This window comes from Acipenser ruthenus, chromosome 25, assembly GCF_902713425.1.
Source record: "Acipenser ruthenus chromosome 25, fAciRut3.2 maternal haplotype, whole genome shotgun sequence".
NCBI classification, from domain to species: domain Eukaryota; kingdom Metazoa; phylum Chordata; class Actinopteri; order Acipenseriformes; family Acipenseridae; genus Acipenser; species Acipenser ruthenus.
The window spans coordinates 25,816,629-25,833,388 of record NC_081213.1 but is presented as its reverse complement, the minus strand read 5'-3'; the positions used below and the strand labels follow the sequence as shown (position 1 = coordinate 25,833,388).

At 37.1% G+C, this 16,760-nt stretch overlaps 1 protein-coding gene across 5 annotated transcripts; it reads right to left on the bottom strand.

Annotated features, from left to right (window-relative positions):
* Positions 1-3,837: 3,837 nt before the first annotated feature.
* LOC117413706 (F-box/WD repeat-containing protein 12-like) lies at positions 3,838-13,976 on the bottom strand. Of its 5 annotated transcripts, XM_059000146.1 has the most exons (10): positions 13,740-13,976; positions 13,362-13,399; positions 12,721-12,884; positions 12,211-12,323; positions 11,656-11,865; positions 11,316-11,480; positions 10,521-10,731; positions 8,837-9,018; positions 8,567-8,730; positions 7,756-8,272 (listed from the first exon to the last, which is right to left on the bottom strand). In XM_059000146.1, the coding sequence occupies exons 1-10, from the start codon at positions 13,836-13,838 to the stop codon at positions 8,173-8,175; spliced, it is 1,446 nt and encodes a 481-aa protein (XP_058856129.1). In that variant the 5' UTR covers positions 13,839-13,976; the 3' UTR covers positions 7,756-8,172. The 5 variants fall into 5 exon arrangements, with proteins under 5 accessions (XP_058856132.1, XP_058856129.1, XP_058856128.1 ...); XM_059000149.1 differs by lacking the exons at positions 7,756-8,272; positions 8,567-8,730 and adding an exon at positions 3,838-4,295; XM_059000145.1 differs by having other exon boundaries at positions 7,756-8,730.
* Positions 13,977-16,760: the final 2,784 nt, after the last annotated feature.

Genomic DNA, 16,760 nt, shown 5'->3' with positions numbered 1-16,760 from the left:
TATGATAAACACGGGGTTTGCCTTTGGTCTTTTACAGTTTAATAAAAAAAAATGGGAATAATCGACAGTAAATCGCAGCCATGTCTTTGAAAACCGCCATTTTTTTCAGAACGGGGGAGAGGGGTGTGCAAGGAGAAAGTAAAGAAGGAAAGTTTGTAGGAGAAGTTAGTGTTCGTGAATTGCTTGTGAACAAAATAATGTGTGCTGTTTGGAGGGAATTGGGTAATTGTGTTTAACAGAAATGCAGGGGGGAGGGGAGAGGGATTCAACGCGTGAGGTGAGCTGCTTACCGTACCCAGTCCCACTTGATGGAAAATAAATTCAGGAGACGGTAAGGCAATTTTCTTTCAGTATTCTTCATTATCCATGTACTTAAAGTAAAGACTGTACTGAACAGTTAGTAAAAATAAAATAATAATAATAAAATTCCTTGGCGTACACATTCCACAATTATCTGGACCACATACAGTACTCAGTTCAGGGAAATAGATGTGCGTTTTTGTTATATATACACAGTGAATTGATTCAATTTAATTTCTGCTATTTAGGTCAGTATTATTTTCGATGTTGGCGACCTTTTATTTATGGAAGGGTATTAAAATATGCGGTCGTAGCGTCCGCTTTACTTCATTCCATCAATTAATGGGATTGGCGGAGGATACTGTAAAGTAAAACAGCAACTATTCGGCGTTTCAAAAATGGGCGTTTTTAGCTCTTAATATATATGTGATTTATTTAGTTTTAGCTCTTAACTGTTTAATTTCTTTCTACAAAAAAACAACCTTCTTGGGGGGAAAAATAGTTATATTTGACGATTGAATATGGTTTCGTTTACGCTTAGTAGTTTTTATACTGATGTTTTGTTAGTTTTATATCTTTAATTGTGGCCCCGTGTATATCACGGTATCACTAGATTTTTTTTTTTTTTTTTACTCAGTCACATTTACTGCACTCTACCTTCCTCTCTCAACCTAATAAAAAAAAGGCTGGATATCCCGACCCCTCTTCTCACGCATTGGTTGCAGGAGGTCAGTCTGTACTCCGGATTGGTTTAACGTATTGTCAATCTGGCCAGGCGCCGTCACTTCCACTGTCAAGCTAGGCTGAGTCGGAGACCTTGGCCTTGCGGGAAAGGGATTCAGAGGGGGAGGGGAAGGAGAAGGAGGTGTGCCTCTTCCTTAATTCTTAAGGGGTGCAGCGGGAGCTCTGGTACATTAAAGATTACCTACAGTCCTGAGTCCAGTACTGTTAGGACTCAGATATATCTTAACGTCTTTGCGCATTGAAAGTGCTGGTAATAACGTCAATTGCAGTGTATTTAGACGTTTGCATGCCAAATGTGTTGAGTGATGATATAGCTAATGGATTTTGAATTACAGAACTTGCATCATTAATATGAAGTAGACCTAATACAGCCAATAAAACCTAACACAGCCAGTGTAACCCAGATCCCATATGTTAACAGTAAATTAACTATGTAGATCAAATAGATCACAGTTAACCGATTTATTAAAAATTGGGAGTTATTAATTATTATTAAGAGATTTGAAGTTACGGGGTTGGATGTGGTCAATATGGAGTCCTTATGAACGTAATTGAATGAACTAGAATGGCTTAAATGCACATCACTGCTTAAAATAATTTATATAACTATAATTCAATGTTATAAACCTTACCACACAATGTAGTGCTAATACTAACTGACGTGAAAGACCCAAACACCATTATGTTACCAAGCAAAGCAAAATGTAATACAATTGTGAACCTGCTGGTGTAAAACTAGTGCTTTGTTCCCTTTTGGCATTAGGGTGGTTAATACATTTTTGGGGATAAATTATTACATTTTATTAGAATATGCATTCATTATGTTTGCATCGACTTGCATATGACTTGTAACCAAGGATTAAAAGCATTTTACTGCCCCTGGCTCTCTGTTGAAGCATAACACTTGGCTGTGATACACTGTTGCTATAGGATAAAACACATACTGTAACAGGCCCATTCAGGCATCACCATTTAGAAAGCTTACATCACTCTGAAACATTAAAACAAACATACTGAAGTCAGACGAAGAAACTATAGATGCCAGTGATGAGCTCTTGGCTCAAGGATTCCCTTTTCAGAATAGAACCGTAAGGAAGGGAAGCACAGCACGGATTTGCAATTGGCTATGAGAAAATGGCGAGATGTTACACTGGCAACTTCCAGCCAACTGCAGCCATTCAGACTTGCAGCGTCGGTTTACGCGGTCGCTCTGCTAACATGCAAGAGCAGCGCTGTAGTTCATTTCTTTTGGCTTGCTGTTCATGTACGTAAAACTCCTTCTGATTTTCCCTGACCTGCATTCCGCAGTCTTTACATGGATTTGAGATCGGCAAAGGTGACTAAAACTGCATGGAATGGAAGTCCCTTTTGTATTGGGGGCTGCCAAGGAATTGGGACACTGCTATAAAACTGAATCTGAGCCACTAGCAGAGGCACTGCTGCATTTGATGAGTTCATGGTTAGCAGTTTTTTGTCTGGTAATGCCACGTTTAAAAAATATATAAATAAACTATCTTTTTTTTGTATATATATCTTTTTTTTAAATTATTGTATTTCAGAGACTTTCTGAGATCTTCAAAAAAAAAAAACATTTTTGAGAACTTTTCAAGACTTGGAGCGGTGGCCCTTTTTTAAGAGCTCAAAAGTCATATAGACTGGGAGCTGCTCCATAAGGAACATTCACAATCGATCAGAACACTTTTACATTTATCTACATAAAAAAAATGCTTTGCTTTATTTTATAAACTTAGTACATTACTGATGTATTTTTTTGAGCTGAGATGTCAAGTGTTGTTTGATACCTCTCAAGTAATTCATTTCAATTCATCCAGAATGCAGTGTCAGACCTATATTACATTTGTTTTGCTGTGTAATACTTTTTAACATAAGCATGTGATGCTTAAACGAGACAAGAATGACATGTTACAGGAATTATGAAGCCGTATTAGCTTCAGTGTACAAGCAAAACAGACTGACCTGCAAAATAAAATCCCCCCCCCCCCGAAAAAAAATATTAATAATAATATTAATAATAATAATAATAATAATAATAATAATAATAATATATCTGTAGTGTCCTGAGTTGATTTGCAGCTTTATTAAAACATATGTATGTAGCGTTATATATTTTAAGGCCTAATCTTTGATAATATATACATTTATTATTATTATTATTATTATTATTATTATTATTATTATTATTATTATTATTTGCAATGGATTTGTCTGATTTTAATTGAAAGCCCGCAGGTTTCGTTGTTAGGAGGGACAGGTTTATGACAGTGCGGTTACATGCGTCATCCTCTGACGTAATCAGAGTCAATGAATCGGGAATGCATCAGCAGGTCTTATTAACAGGCTGAGCCGTATGTCGCCATCCCAGGGCTTCCCATGTTTACTTGGTAAGTACTTGTATACGGGCAATCAGAAGCTAGCTGAAATCTCCCAAAAAAGAAAACAAAAAAATGCTGCCGTTTTTGCCTTTGAATGGTTTTAGTTTGCCGTGGGCCTTTGCGAGATCCTTTATTGACCTAATCTAGTGAAGGCCTTGTGCCAATGTATCATAACGGCTGCTGATCTTTGTCCCTGTGCCAATATATGTATCTGTGTTAGGGGATAGTTTGGACCAACTGCTTACACCCATCTGTGCACTGGAATACTTAAAAAAACACAACAGAAAATAAAAATGCTTTTGATTAGATTCTGACAATGGGCACTGTGGGTTCACGAAAGCATATCTGGGACATACGCCAAGCCCTGGCAGAATCTCAAATCATTGTTCATATGTTGGTATAAAAGAATATGGCAGGTTATGGCGCTTGTGTTTTTTTTTTATTTTTTTTTTATTTTTTAAACACAAACATCTATGCTACTAAAGGTTTGTGATTACGGTGTAGGAAGGAACGTCATCTTTGCTTTTGAATATTAATGCAGCTGAATACGAGGCTAGTGTTCAGTGCATTAGCATGCATCAGAAGTACAGCTTGTCTTTTCATCAAGGCTTTGTTCAAAGACTTATTTATTGTCTCAGAAGCTAAAGCAAGTTATCTATGAGGCGCTTTGAGAGACGCTGGAGAGGTATCGGGTATAAATGGACCAAATGCTTTTAAAAGGTTTTTACTGTTTATTTTTGTTTATGAATGACTGGTCTTTCCTGAAATGCTGATGGCTTCTTTTTGTTTTTCTGCAGAGGGGATGGTGCCAAGAAGTGGATTCCGAATTCTTGCACGTCTGTGTGGCAAGTATTTCAGCTTCGGGGGGACAAAAATAAAATAAAATAAAATTTAAAAAGCTATAAATAAAATACAAAATATATACCAGCATAAAAAATATATATTTTAATACTGTATCAATTCTATATTTGTATCTGATCAAGATGACTTATTGCACTGAGCTTTTTGTTAACTGGAATGTAAAGAACAGTAAAAAGTGGGTCACAATCATTTGAGGAATTACTACCCTTTACTTTACTTCCTCAAAAAGATAGAAATTAGGAAGCAATTCCGCTACATATTACTATTTATTCAAATTCTATACTACAAATATCGGAAGGGGATACGGCTACTTGAACATTTGCCAACTGAATGGCGTTGGGAGAAAATTGTGCTTTGTAGAAATGCACGTTTTAATTCTGATTTTCATTATTCCTAGGTTCTTCACTCCCTTTTCACTGGCAAATGAAGACAGTTAGTTATGGGAAGTAGGGCATCTAAAGTGAATGACATTCATGCTTAGTAGAAAAGTCAGTTAACAGTCAAAGCAGGCACACAATAAAAACATGGCTGCTTTCTGCAGTGAGGGACCCAGCGCTGCACAAAGCCTCCGAGTTTTATTGCACTGCGCATTTATTTTTGTGTGAACAGAAAAAAAGTAGACTGGACCACAAGAAAAAGTTTCTGCCAAGATCTGCTGTGTATTGAAAGGCAAATTTATTTTGGTTCCCATCCTACCAGCTCCCTCCAAAAAAGGAGTCTAGCCATTTAGTGCTGAGAATGCCTAATTGCTTCTTTGTTTTACTCCCAAAACACATTATGTATTCCTAGGCCGTGCAGTTTACTGTTCTTAAAAGCAGTTGCTGAATGGCTGAGATGCATCTCAGTTGATGCGATGACGCGGTTAACATGCATTCTGCACCTCGTTCAAAATACCAGTCCACAAAGTTGTATTTTTTTTTATCTACTCCCGTCTAGCCAGAGTTGCAGATGTAATTCCAGACAACACCTACACAGAAGCAGAGAGAAGCCAACACCATTTACTTTTCAATAGCTGTATTAAGATTTTGAGCTGGTACATTGAAGCACTTGACTACCGTATTTGTTTTTAAGTTACGTTTGGAGTTCACCGTGAAGTACAGTGTTCACGATCTGTCTTATTTTTCATGAAACAGGTACGAAGACGTTGTTTGCACTGTGGGATGAGGTAGTAGGTTGTATAGTTTTAGGGTCACACCCACACTGGGAGATAACTATACAATCTACTGTCTTTCCTAAAGTGGCAGAAAATCATCTGTGACGTTCTCTGAATCATCAGTACCCCTCTTAAATTATAGCCTGTACATTATTCATTTTAGTAGCATTCTGAAGAAATTTTAAATAAAGATTAAAACTTATACAGCTGGACAAGGGACGTTTTTTATACTTATTATTTTATACCATATTACCATGTGGACACAAGTGAAGTGAGGTAAGAATGATGGGTTTAGGTGTACTGTGTTTGTTATAATAATGAGCTCATACTGTAATGCGGTATACAGATGAGCTCAAACTAACATTATGATGCGCTTTCCGTGTTTTATACTGTATTCATTTTAAATGAATGGAAAAGTAATTTTGTATAAAGGTTCTGGGTGGCGAAATACTTGTAAAGTAAGACAGAAGCTCTTAATCATTGTATGTTTTCAACGAAGAACCGAAAAAGCAAATTAAACTGGAATATGTTAAAAACTGTAACATGAAATGTTTTTTTTTTTTTTTTTTTTAATAGTCAACCCATCCTGAAATTGTGTTTCTATGCTATAGAATATCTTCTCTGCAAAGTGTAATCACCTGTTGTCAATCATGCCTTGTCAGAGTGAGGTAGTAAATTGTATAGTTGTAGGGTAGTGATTTTACCCTGTTTAGAAGATAACTATACAATCTATTGCCTTCCCTGAGGAGCAGCAATGCAGCACTGTTTGTCATCATTGTTGGAACGGTTCATTAATAAAACAAGATGTGCATATAACTAAGGTGTTCAACCATTTTGTTCAGGGTTTGAAATACATGGGCTTTAACGGGACAAGTCCCCTAAGAACAAGGGCTTGGGCTTTAACGGGACAAGCCCCCTAAGAACAAGTCCCCCCTATTTTTAGGTGCAGTATTATTGATATCCTGGGCGGGAAGGGGGGGTCAGGGTCTTTCATTTGCAATATTATTATATATACTAAAGGTTTCACTAGTGGTTAAGTTAATTTATTAAAGATCTTTCGAGTAATTCATCTGTTAAAAAATATAAATCACGCTTGATTTACAAAAAAGGTAAAGGTGCGCTTGGCCTGCCGGTCCCCACACACAAAAGCCAGAAAGTATATTTCGAGCCCTGCTTTTGTTAATTTTATTTCATCAGCAGCGTACGTGCATATAAAATGCATCATACCATGAATTACCTGAACACTAAAGTTTTCTTTTTTTTCTGGATCGGTTGAAGCAGTCTGAAAGACAACGTCTTCCTTGGAGAAATTCAAGTGAAATAGGGGCTCCTGGGGAGAGGTAGCAGGTTGCATAGTTGTAGGGCAGGGATTTTGCCCCAGAGGAGATAACTATACAAGCTGCTGCCTTTCTTAGGGCTTCAGGATTGCAACAGAATATCTAAGTATGGCCACAATATTTAAATTGATCGGAATTCATATATATGCACACACATTATGGCTGGTTTCCTGTATTATTTCGGAGCAAACAATAGGCAGTTTATTTTAATGAGCACCAAAAGAAAGGCTGGCACGGAAGACAAAAAAAGCGACATTCATTTTAAAAGCAGGGTACGTTGAGAAGGTGTGGAAATAAATGATAAAAGGATTAGGAGAGTCAAAGAGGTCTGAAGGGGTTACCTGCATAAAGGATGGTTTTTACAATTAACCTGCTCTTTTGGGGATTTTGATGTAGTTATTAAAGCGATCTGTTGTATTGCTTGTACCACAGCAGATTGTATGCTGTTATGCAAGCTTCCTGACTCATTCTTAACACCTCGAGACTGACCCTTTTCCACCTGTTATTATGAACAGCCTTTCAGGATTTTCTGAATTAAAGGGTGGGCATCTCTTTATACCGTGTGACTTGTTTAAACATTCTTATGTAGGGAAAAAAAACTGTTCAAAGGTTGGTGTTTGTCACGCACTGAAATGAAGGTGCAGTATGACAGGTATGTTTTATTTGTTTTTAAGTTTCTTTGTACGATTTTTTAAATTTTTAAATAAAAAAAGAAATCTGTTTAAACTGTTTGTGTTGACTGGAGGGTTTTCTGTAAACAAATGTGTCTTAACAGCTATTAATTGTAAATGAAATGTGTTATGTATAAAAATTAACAACCATCAGGCCACCCTTAAAAATGTAACCGATTTTGGTTTTTAATGTTAGGTAGGTATTGTAGGCATGTAGGAAATCCCCCCCCCCCCCCCCCCCCCCCAAAAAAAAAAAAAAAACAAACAAACACAATTAAGAAATTAAAGCAAATAACTTTGAATTATCAAATATTTTACTCACATTATCTGCTGTGGTTGACAAGAGGCTGGCTACACTCTGGTTGCACACAAATAAAAGCAGACAAGGTGAACTGTACATGCCTACTGTAGTAAGCAAGGTCTGCTATAGTGGAGTGTTCATAATGCAGTGTTAAGTTGTTTGCCTTATAGGCAGTATACAGCTATATAGCTGTTAGCAATATGGGGCATGTATCCTAGTATAATGGCTTGCTGAAAATCTGTGAGGTTATTATAATACATAGACGTTTAAACAAAGCAAGCCTCTTCCATTACAAAACAAGGAATTCATCTGAGGGTGTGTTCAAACCTTTCTTATCACCTTTACAAAATCCTCCAAACTCTTAACCTACAACTTTAACAGTTCATTTGGTTGACTGGTTTTTCAGAAAGTCTTATGCATTGAAGGAATAGGCTTTCAAGACATCTTTTCCATCTTTGGCTGCTACAGAGGCCACTATGCTTGTGTAGTCACAAGCCACATGTGTAAATCCCCTGTGAACAAGAAAAAAAGGAATAATTAACAAAAAAATGATGGGTGAGTGTAAAAGACCACAAGTAGAAGGTAATTATGCTAAAAATCTAGTTGCTGTCTCTGATTAAATGCTTTAAAATGGCTATTGGAATTTAAACTAATGAGGTTTCACTGCAAAGTAATATAACCTAAATAATTTTTTAATGAATTTAATTGTATTGTCAAAATGATAGATTTGTGTATAGAATGTAGCATTTACATCCACATTTTTTTTTCTTTGTTGCCAAAATACAAAGGAGGGGTTCCAAGAGCACCTAAATGAAAAATCCAGAGCCCTGCAGGAAAACCTTGAAAACATGTCGGATCCTCCCAGCAAATGATAACGGCTTTCAAGAGAAAGGTCCTTGTTTTGTTCTTTTTTCCAAGTGAACACCCTGAGGGATAGGTCATAGGATGCAGTAACAACCCGGAACGAGTCCTTTAAAATAGCACATGACACAAACAAGTAGAAAGATTAACATTTAGCAAATAAATATAACTATTGAAATGAACTGCAACGGATTAAAAGACAATGCTGGTCATACCACACACATGGCAGCGATGTGTTCCTTGTGATCCAGGAAGCTTGCAATCTGTGTACCCGCAATGGAATACAACTTCAGTTCTTTCCCTTGGGCAATAAGAATCGTGCCACTTCCATGTGCTTCAAGGAGGATATCTGAATTCCATCCGTCAAACAGCAATTCAAAACTTCCAACCTGTTCAACTTAAAAACAGCAGAGCACAAGTCAAGTAACATTTACAACAAGACATTTATTTAAGTACTACAGTCAGCACTTGGGTACCCATTACACAGATACACGTCAGGCACGTTTTACCAGCCTTGTATTAAGAATAAAATCAATCCCCATTATTTATATATATATATATATATATATATATATATATATATATATATATGTGTGTTACAAATGAATGCACTTGCCCGTCACACACGATTTCCAGTTTTCTGATACAAAGTCCATCTCTTCAGTGTTAGAATTGACTTGTTTAACCGGCACAGCCCGTGTTTCTTTTTTTTTCTGGCACGGCAAATAAGTTTGTCTTTATTATTGTGCAGTTAAGATGGCTTCCTCCAAAAACAAAGCGAACGAGATACTGTGGTACATTTATTTAAAAAAATCTGATCTTTAGTTGCTTTTGTGCATTTTCATTTGCGAGTGAACTGACATTAGGGCTTATCGAGCACTATATTTTGCAATTTTGAATACTGACTTTGGATACTGTTTTAATTCTGGAAACTGGTGTTTTTTTTTTTTGTTTGTTTGTTTTTAATCTTTTGCTAAATTGCATTGCCTTTTACGTTGTACGCAGTTCTGTATGGATAAGATTTTAATTTAATTTTGCTGTTGGATCGTTAATGGAGAATTTTACAGAACGCTAGTACAATATGTACTGGATTTAAATGTATGTGCTGTACTACAGCCCACGTGTCGTCTGTTTTGGCAAGTGATATTTTCAGAATCATCGTTATGAATTAAACGCTACTTTTGTTGAAAATATAGTACTGTACCAACAAAACCAACTACAGAACATCTAAATTGAAGCCGACTTATTTTAAAACTCGGCTATGTATTTTCTGACATTGTATCTTTTTTGTGTTCCCTGACAAAACGGACAAGTGTTTGTCTTTTAGTGCTGTATTATTCCCCCAACTCGTGCTCTAACAAATTTCAATGAAAGAATCAACTAAATACCCATCTGGATGAAAAACGAAACTAACAGGAGGACCGTCTTCAAATAGCTAAACAGTCGAGACAGATTGCTGTAACTATCCTGCCTTGAGTCTGCTGAATCAAATCTTCCATGGAAGATCTACCATCATCATGAGCCATCTCTTGGGATATGTCAGATATAAGCAAAAAAATAAGAAAAATAAAATAGCAACAGTGCCAAAGAAAAGAAAAATATGGCTAAAATATACGTCTCCCTGTACATTTCCTCAAATCCAAGCCATACTTTTTCTTTCAGTATGAAATGTGTGTGTGTGTGTGTGTGTGTGTGTGTGTGCAGGGCAGGGGGTTGTTTGGATGGTAGGGGGCTGGTTACAACGTGCTCCCCTACGTACACGTCAAATCAGATTAAATAATCAGATATGCGTCACACTCGTTTAACCGTCACTGAAGTGTCGGATATGTGAGTGCTGACTGTAGTGTAAAAGCAAGTAAAGTGAGCAGCTGCGTTATCATTAGTAAAAGTGAATCTTACCCATGATTTCTGTTTTGTATTTAGATTTTTTTGATTTGATGTCAAAGATGGAGATATTTTTGGCGTTTGACAGACCGTCACTGTGAACGATCATCACCCTGGCGGCTTCTGAGGGGAAGAAACTTGCTGCTGTGCACCCGTTAACTGGTAAGGAAGCAGATACAGGTGGATCATCTTCACAAGGACAGCTTAAACTCTCAGTGAAATAGACCTAAAGAAAAAGTAAACTTACTATAACAAAGCAAACATGAGCCAACAGCCGTTAATACCAGTGATATTCTTTACATGATTCCCCCACTAACTCTCTGGTCCTGATCTGTCATCTAATCACATTTTAAGATGTCTACCATTATTTTATTTTTTTTAAATGCCCTCACACAAGTGTAGATCACAGTACAGGGCTGCAGTGTGGAGTAGTGGTTAGGGCTCTGGACTCTTGACCGGAAGGTCGTGGGTTCAATCCCCGGTGGGGACACTGCTGCTGTACCCTTGAGCAAGGTACTTTACCTAGATTGCTCCAGTAAAAACCCAACTGTACAAATGGGTAATTGTATGTAAATAATGTGATATCTTGTAACAATTGTAAGTCGCCCTGGATAAGGGCGTCAGCTAAGAAATAAATAATAATAATAATAATAGTATAGAACAACATTTTAATTATTTCAGAATGTATGTTAGCGTTGTTATAATAAGTTTTAATAATAAATAAAAAGCTTAATGCTCTTATATCCCCGTCAATCACACTTAAATAATGCCACCTATATGTTAACTTTAATGAAAGAGAAAGCACCTTACCTTCGGGTGCAAATCTAAACTTTCCCTTAAAGCAGCTATTACCCAATGCTTGTCTGGTGACAATAACAAAATATCTATTTTATAGGTATCGAAAGCTCTGACATGGGAAACCTGAGACAGAGCTGGGATAGTCAATGTGTGAAGTGCACCGCCTGATGTACCAGCCTGGAACAAAAGAAATACGAACATCAATATGTGGTGTGGAGTGTGCCATGCTCCTTTTAAGTATTGTTGAGAAAACAGCCTTCTTAACTAGTTAAACAAAAAAAAAACACAACCATCCTTTGTCTTTCTAGTAAATTTGAGCACGTCGGCTAAATAATAATAAAAAAAAGCTTACGGTCAAGAAAGACTGGTCTTTTCTGTAGTAGGTTAGCAATGTGCATGCTGACGATGCAGTAGGGAATGAAGCCAGTTCATCTCCTGTTTGGGCTTTCCAGGCTTTAATCCTCCCCTGTGAGTCCGTGCTGATCACAAGGCCTGTCTGCTGATCAGCAATAATCTTTGTCAAAGGCGCGTCTTGTACTTGGCTTGACCACAGCTGAATGCCCTGGAAAAGACGAAAACAGTATTCAGATTCCAAAACATCACAAAACATTTTTTTTACAGATGAAATGATGTAAAATAATGAATTCAATGCATTAGTATACTGTAACCATGGAGGTTACAGAGTTCAATCACTGTGTGCCTTATTGATTTCACAGAGATGACTATGAGCCTGCAAGTTAAAGTACATGAATTGTCTTTTATACTGCCATTGGATGTAGAAGTAAAGGAACATTAAAGCCAGAAAAACAACCTATGAAATACATGACTCATGATAATGTGTGTTGCATATACAGAATACAGCGGGGAGCTGTGTGAATACATTTTTAAAAAGACAGGAGGGGAATACCTCTTGAATGCTCCAAGCTCGAATGGTGCCGTCACTGGAAGCAGAGCAAACAATGGACTTTGAATCAAACTGATGATTTCTGTCGGAGAGGTAAACCAAGCCAACTACACTACCTATAAAAAACATAATTCACCCTTAACGTTTACTTACACAGCAGTACTACAAAGAAAGTAAATAATAATAATAATAATAATAATAATAATAATAATAATAATAATAATAATAATAATATTTGTCAACGCCTTGTTATCGTAAACTTTGTCACAAAAGGATGTCCTCCTCTTTCTGATGATTATAGTTACCTATGTTTAAATGAATAATGTCAGTGTATAATGCCATCCAAATGTGCACATGCCACTTAGTGGTCAAATATGCGAATTGCGGTAACTTTTTCAGAAATAGGTTTTGACAAATCCATAATGAAGAAGCTAGAACTGTGCAGGAATGGGACGTTGTTGATTTGTCCGAATGCTCCAGAACGCCCTGCTTACTTAAAACCATTGCACGTACCGGTGTGACCTCTCAAGGTTTTACAGGTGTAGTCTGCAAATGCTCTTCCTGACGTCATGTGTTGCTCCAACTTGGCCCGGCGAAGGTAGTAATTTTTCCACGTCTTCATTTCTGGATTCAGTTTTGAGAGGTTGCAAAACGTCCAGCGGTGCATGCACAGCTGTCTGTTGGTGTGAAATGCAGTTATTAAACCTTACCATGATTGACATATTATGTTATAATAATAAAATAATGAAGATCCCAAAAATTTAAATAATGATATGTAAATCACAAATTATATGTATGTATCATTATATCAAATTAACAAAATACTAATGTCATTATTCACTTTTTTTTGCCATAATTACAGTGTGACATTTGAAACCTGTATTTATAATACTTTTTTTTCTTTCTTTACTATAAAAAAATGATCGAGGACATTGTGAGGCTGTCGAACAGTAAAGCATTTCTTCATACTGTATGCTTAGTGCGCCATCGTGTGGCCAAACCAGGTAACAACACGTTACTTAAAACACTGGTTCATAAAATTGGGCACTTGCAGAAATGTTTTTTTTTCGCATGTTCTTTTACGCAGATCGACTCACATAGCTTTAACAATCGAATAGGCAAACACCACGTCATTCTTTTGAGTAAAGACTTACCTCCACAACCATGCTGTTTCTGCAGCTCCATTCCATGACTATTGAAGACACACAAAAACAGTTTTTAAAAAGTTAATTCCTCTTCTTAAAATATTGGATACAAAGCCATTTTTAAATAAATAGAACGCTTGTTACGCCACTGAGTAAACACAAGTGATAAAACCCCTATCTGTGAAACCTTACTTTTTACCCGAATTCTGTGGATACTTTACCGTACGTCAGTGGCGCACCCAGCGGACACAACACATCATGCATGAGCTGCACCACTACTGCTTTGAAATGTTTGAAAGCGTTTGCTGAATACGAACATAATCATGTCTCACACATCTGAACGTTACCGTCGTTCCTTTGCTAATTGATATGACTGTTTCTTTTCACCTGATTAACTAAAGAAACCGTGATCAGATCTTCTGCGTCTAAATAGGAGAAGATGCAAACAAGACAGTCCAATGGCAGGGTTGGAAAATCGCACTCCATCTGTATAGCACTAGTTTAAGAATAATTTAAGATATTTGATCGGTTGAATACTAATTAAAACACATGTAGCTTTGTTTTGATACTTCTACAGTAACTCCGTAGTCTAACATTTAATGCTCGCCCTTTACTTCCTGGTTTGCTACAGTGTCTCCAAAAGAACAAATCAGTAAACGCGTTTTTATTTGCATTGCAGAGTTGGTCACATTGGGTACAGTTGAATATTACTGTATGTATTGCTTTCAGATCAACTTGTTTGTGCATTAGTACGCCGTGCAATCGATCTCTCCTCCCCCTGAACGGGTTGATTTGAACTAAGAAAGGAATGAATGTGTTAAATATGGGGCGGTTTGTGTATTTACAACATGTATTTTCATTCATAAGGGTTTGGGTAAAAACGTGTTTGATTGTAATCTGACTGGCACTGGTCTGTGTTTAAACATGCTGATGAAAGTTAAAATCTGTGGGAAGAGAGGCGGGCTTTGCTGACGAGGATTTGCCGCAGTAACTGCATTAAATATGATAAAGGTGAAAGGGAGAGATGAAAACAATAACATTTTTGCTTGTCTCTGGAGATTTAATGAAGTAGATACAGAGACTGCTTGATCCTTCCCTTTTGATCGAATGGATTCCAAAAGTCTTTGTTTTCCCCTACATGTTTAAAGGTCTTGCTGTTATCATCTAGGGAAGGTACATCTTGTCATTCATCTGTGTGGGGAAACTGTATAGCAGTTAAGTGAAAAAATGGCTACAGGAGGTCTCATTAGACCCTGCAGCGGTTAGACAAAAACACAGAGTCACCTGCAACTGCAGCAAACCCGTTTGTGTGAATGGAATCACTGGCAAACTTTCATAGAGGGCTGCGAGAAGGCGCTTGGTTGGCAGGTGCTTCCATATTGAAAACTGCGCCAAATACTGACGTTAGTGCCGATTTCAAACATGCTGACAGGTCTGTACTGTTACTATGGTTAGTGAAGGTGATTGCTGGTCATTTATCCAAGGCTTAGGCACAATGACTCAGATTAAAAAATAATAATAATAATAACTGTTTAAAATGCCTCCGTGACTAAGTTTGAATTCCTCTTATACGGAAAACATTATAGTAAAAACAAAGGCTTCTTAGTGTTCAAATTTTTTTTACTTGTCCTGGTTTCTGTGCCAGTGTGTACGTGTCCTATACTCACCATAAGAAATCACGATGTGCAATTAAAACAAGGAAAGCCTTTTTCCATGCCACTTCTGTGAAAGGATTACATGCTGTTAGTGAAACATGGAAAGTATTTGGATATATATATATATATATATATATATATATATATATATATATATATATATATATATAATGTACATAATGTATTTATTAAATAAAGATGTTCTTCCACTTGATCATTTTCAATGTACCCTGCCTGTACGTAACCACACTTGAGAAATTAAGGTGTAAAGAAGGCAGGTTGTATTACTGCAGGTAAGGTCTCCGTAAGGAAACAAAGGGTGACATCATTCTAAAACTCATATTTCACAGTCTTGTGACATTGGTGCTACTGTGATTGAGGGCCAATAGTCTTCCAGTGTAACCTAAAATGTCTACACTTCATATGTGGTTTATCATAACCTTCCACAGATCTTCATTGGTTGATTCACCTCAAGTGCAAAACTGGTGCCTTTTCATCAGCAATATATTTATGTAACGAGTAAAAGGATTCACTTGAAATATACTGTAGCACTCCCAAGTTGCAAGAAGACAAAAGATAAGAATTTTGTTTGTAATGCCCTTTTTCTAAGTTGCTCTGAACCTTAAAAGAATCTTTGTGACGTTGGCTGCCTGCATGGAATCGTGTTCCACTTGTGGTTGCTGTTGAGTTCTTATGTCAAGTATGAAGGCAAAAAACTCAAAACAAGAGAGATCATGTGAGCAAGTTTCCACCAGTAATAAACCAAGGAAACTTGAATACATACTGGGCAATTAGCAACATGTAATGAGCCACCTACAGTATAGGCTAGTGCAATACATAGCAGGTCTAAAATAGTGTTTATCATCTTACTGTTTATTTCCTCCAATAGGCTTCTTACCCTAATGTGCACCTCACGTGTTATTGTTTGCCATTGCCACATGATAATTAATGAGGCAGATTAAAAAAAAGCCAGGATGTACAGGCGATAACTCTTTTCCACTACTGGCAGCAGCACTGGGATGTCAGAGCACAGCATGGCTTGTGTTTCCCCAACACTGATATGGAAATCGACTCCACCTACCGAGAAGCTACTGTACTCCGCGGCTGAGAAGTTCCACAGCTCTGATAACATCCTATTAGTAGTAGTTGGGTTGACCTTTAAAGCTGACTGAGCTTTTAATAAAGGAAATGTGACCCTTGGCTTCCTACTTGTTGTCAAGGTGTCCAGAAGGAAATGACATGTGTGGCACGAGCCTGACCCAGGAGTCCCGGGGAGTTTTGGTATTCCTTATGAGTGAGGAAGGGCAGGGGTTGGAAGATGAATCATTGCAACAATAAGTATCCAGAGGAAAGACCTTGAGAGTGCGGACTAGCAGTGATAGCTGCCCCAGCAATAGAGGAACTGCAGAAACTGATCAAGGGTGGGGATCGCATCTGAAATATCCAAGAATATTTAGGAATGGCTATTACTGGATATTGAAAAATATACTGCTTGTTTTTTTAAGTTCTTTAAAGGAATATAATTTAGCTCTGGGACCTGATCTTTCCCATTAAAGGAAAAGAGTTATACTATTCTAGCACATTACTGAAGTTTCTTAAATATGAAGATTTATTTCAAAAGCTGGTTATATTCATTTTGAATATACTGGTGGAGGCAGTACTAGAAACGTTTGTCTGCTTGACTTAGCTTACCTTACAGTCTATTTGGTATTTTTGAAGTTACAAGTTTTTTTTCTCTTGTGTTAAAGCAGTT

Excerpts from the sequence above, each read along its gene's own strand:
- LOC117413706 (XM_059000145.1), bottom strand. The coding sequence starts at position 13,838 with ATGGAGTGCGATTTTCCAACCCTGCCATTGGACTGTCTTGTTTGCATC. Across the intron at positions 10,732-11,315 it reads GTTTAGATTTGCACCCGAAG|GTCTATTTCACTGAGAGTTT; the intron begins GTAAGGTGCTTT and ends CTTTTTCTTTAG. Across the intron at positions 9,019-10,520 it reads ATACAAAACAGAAATCATGG|TTGAACAGGTTGGAAGTTTT; the intron begins GTAAGATTCACT and ends GCTGTTTTTAAG.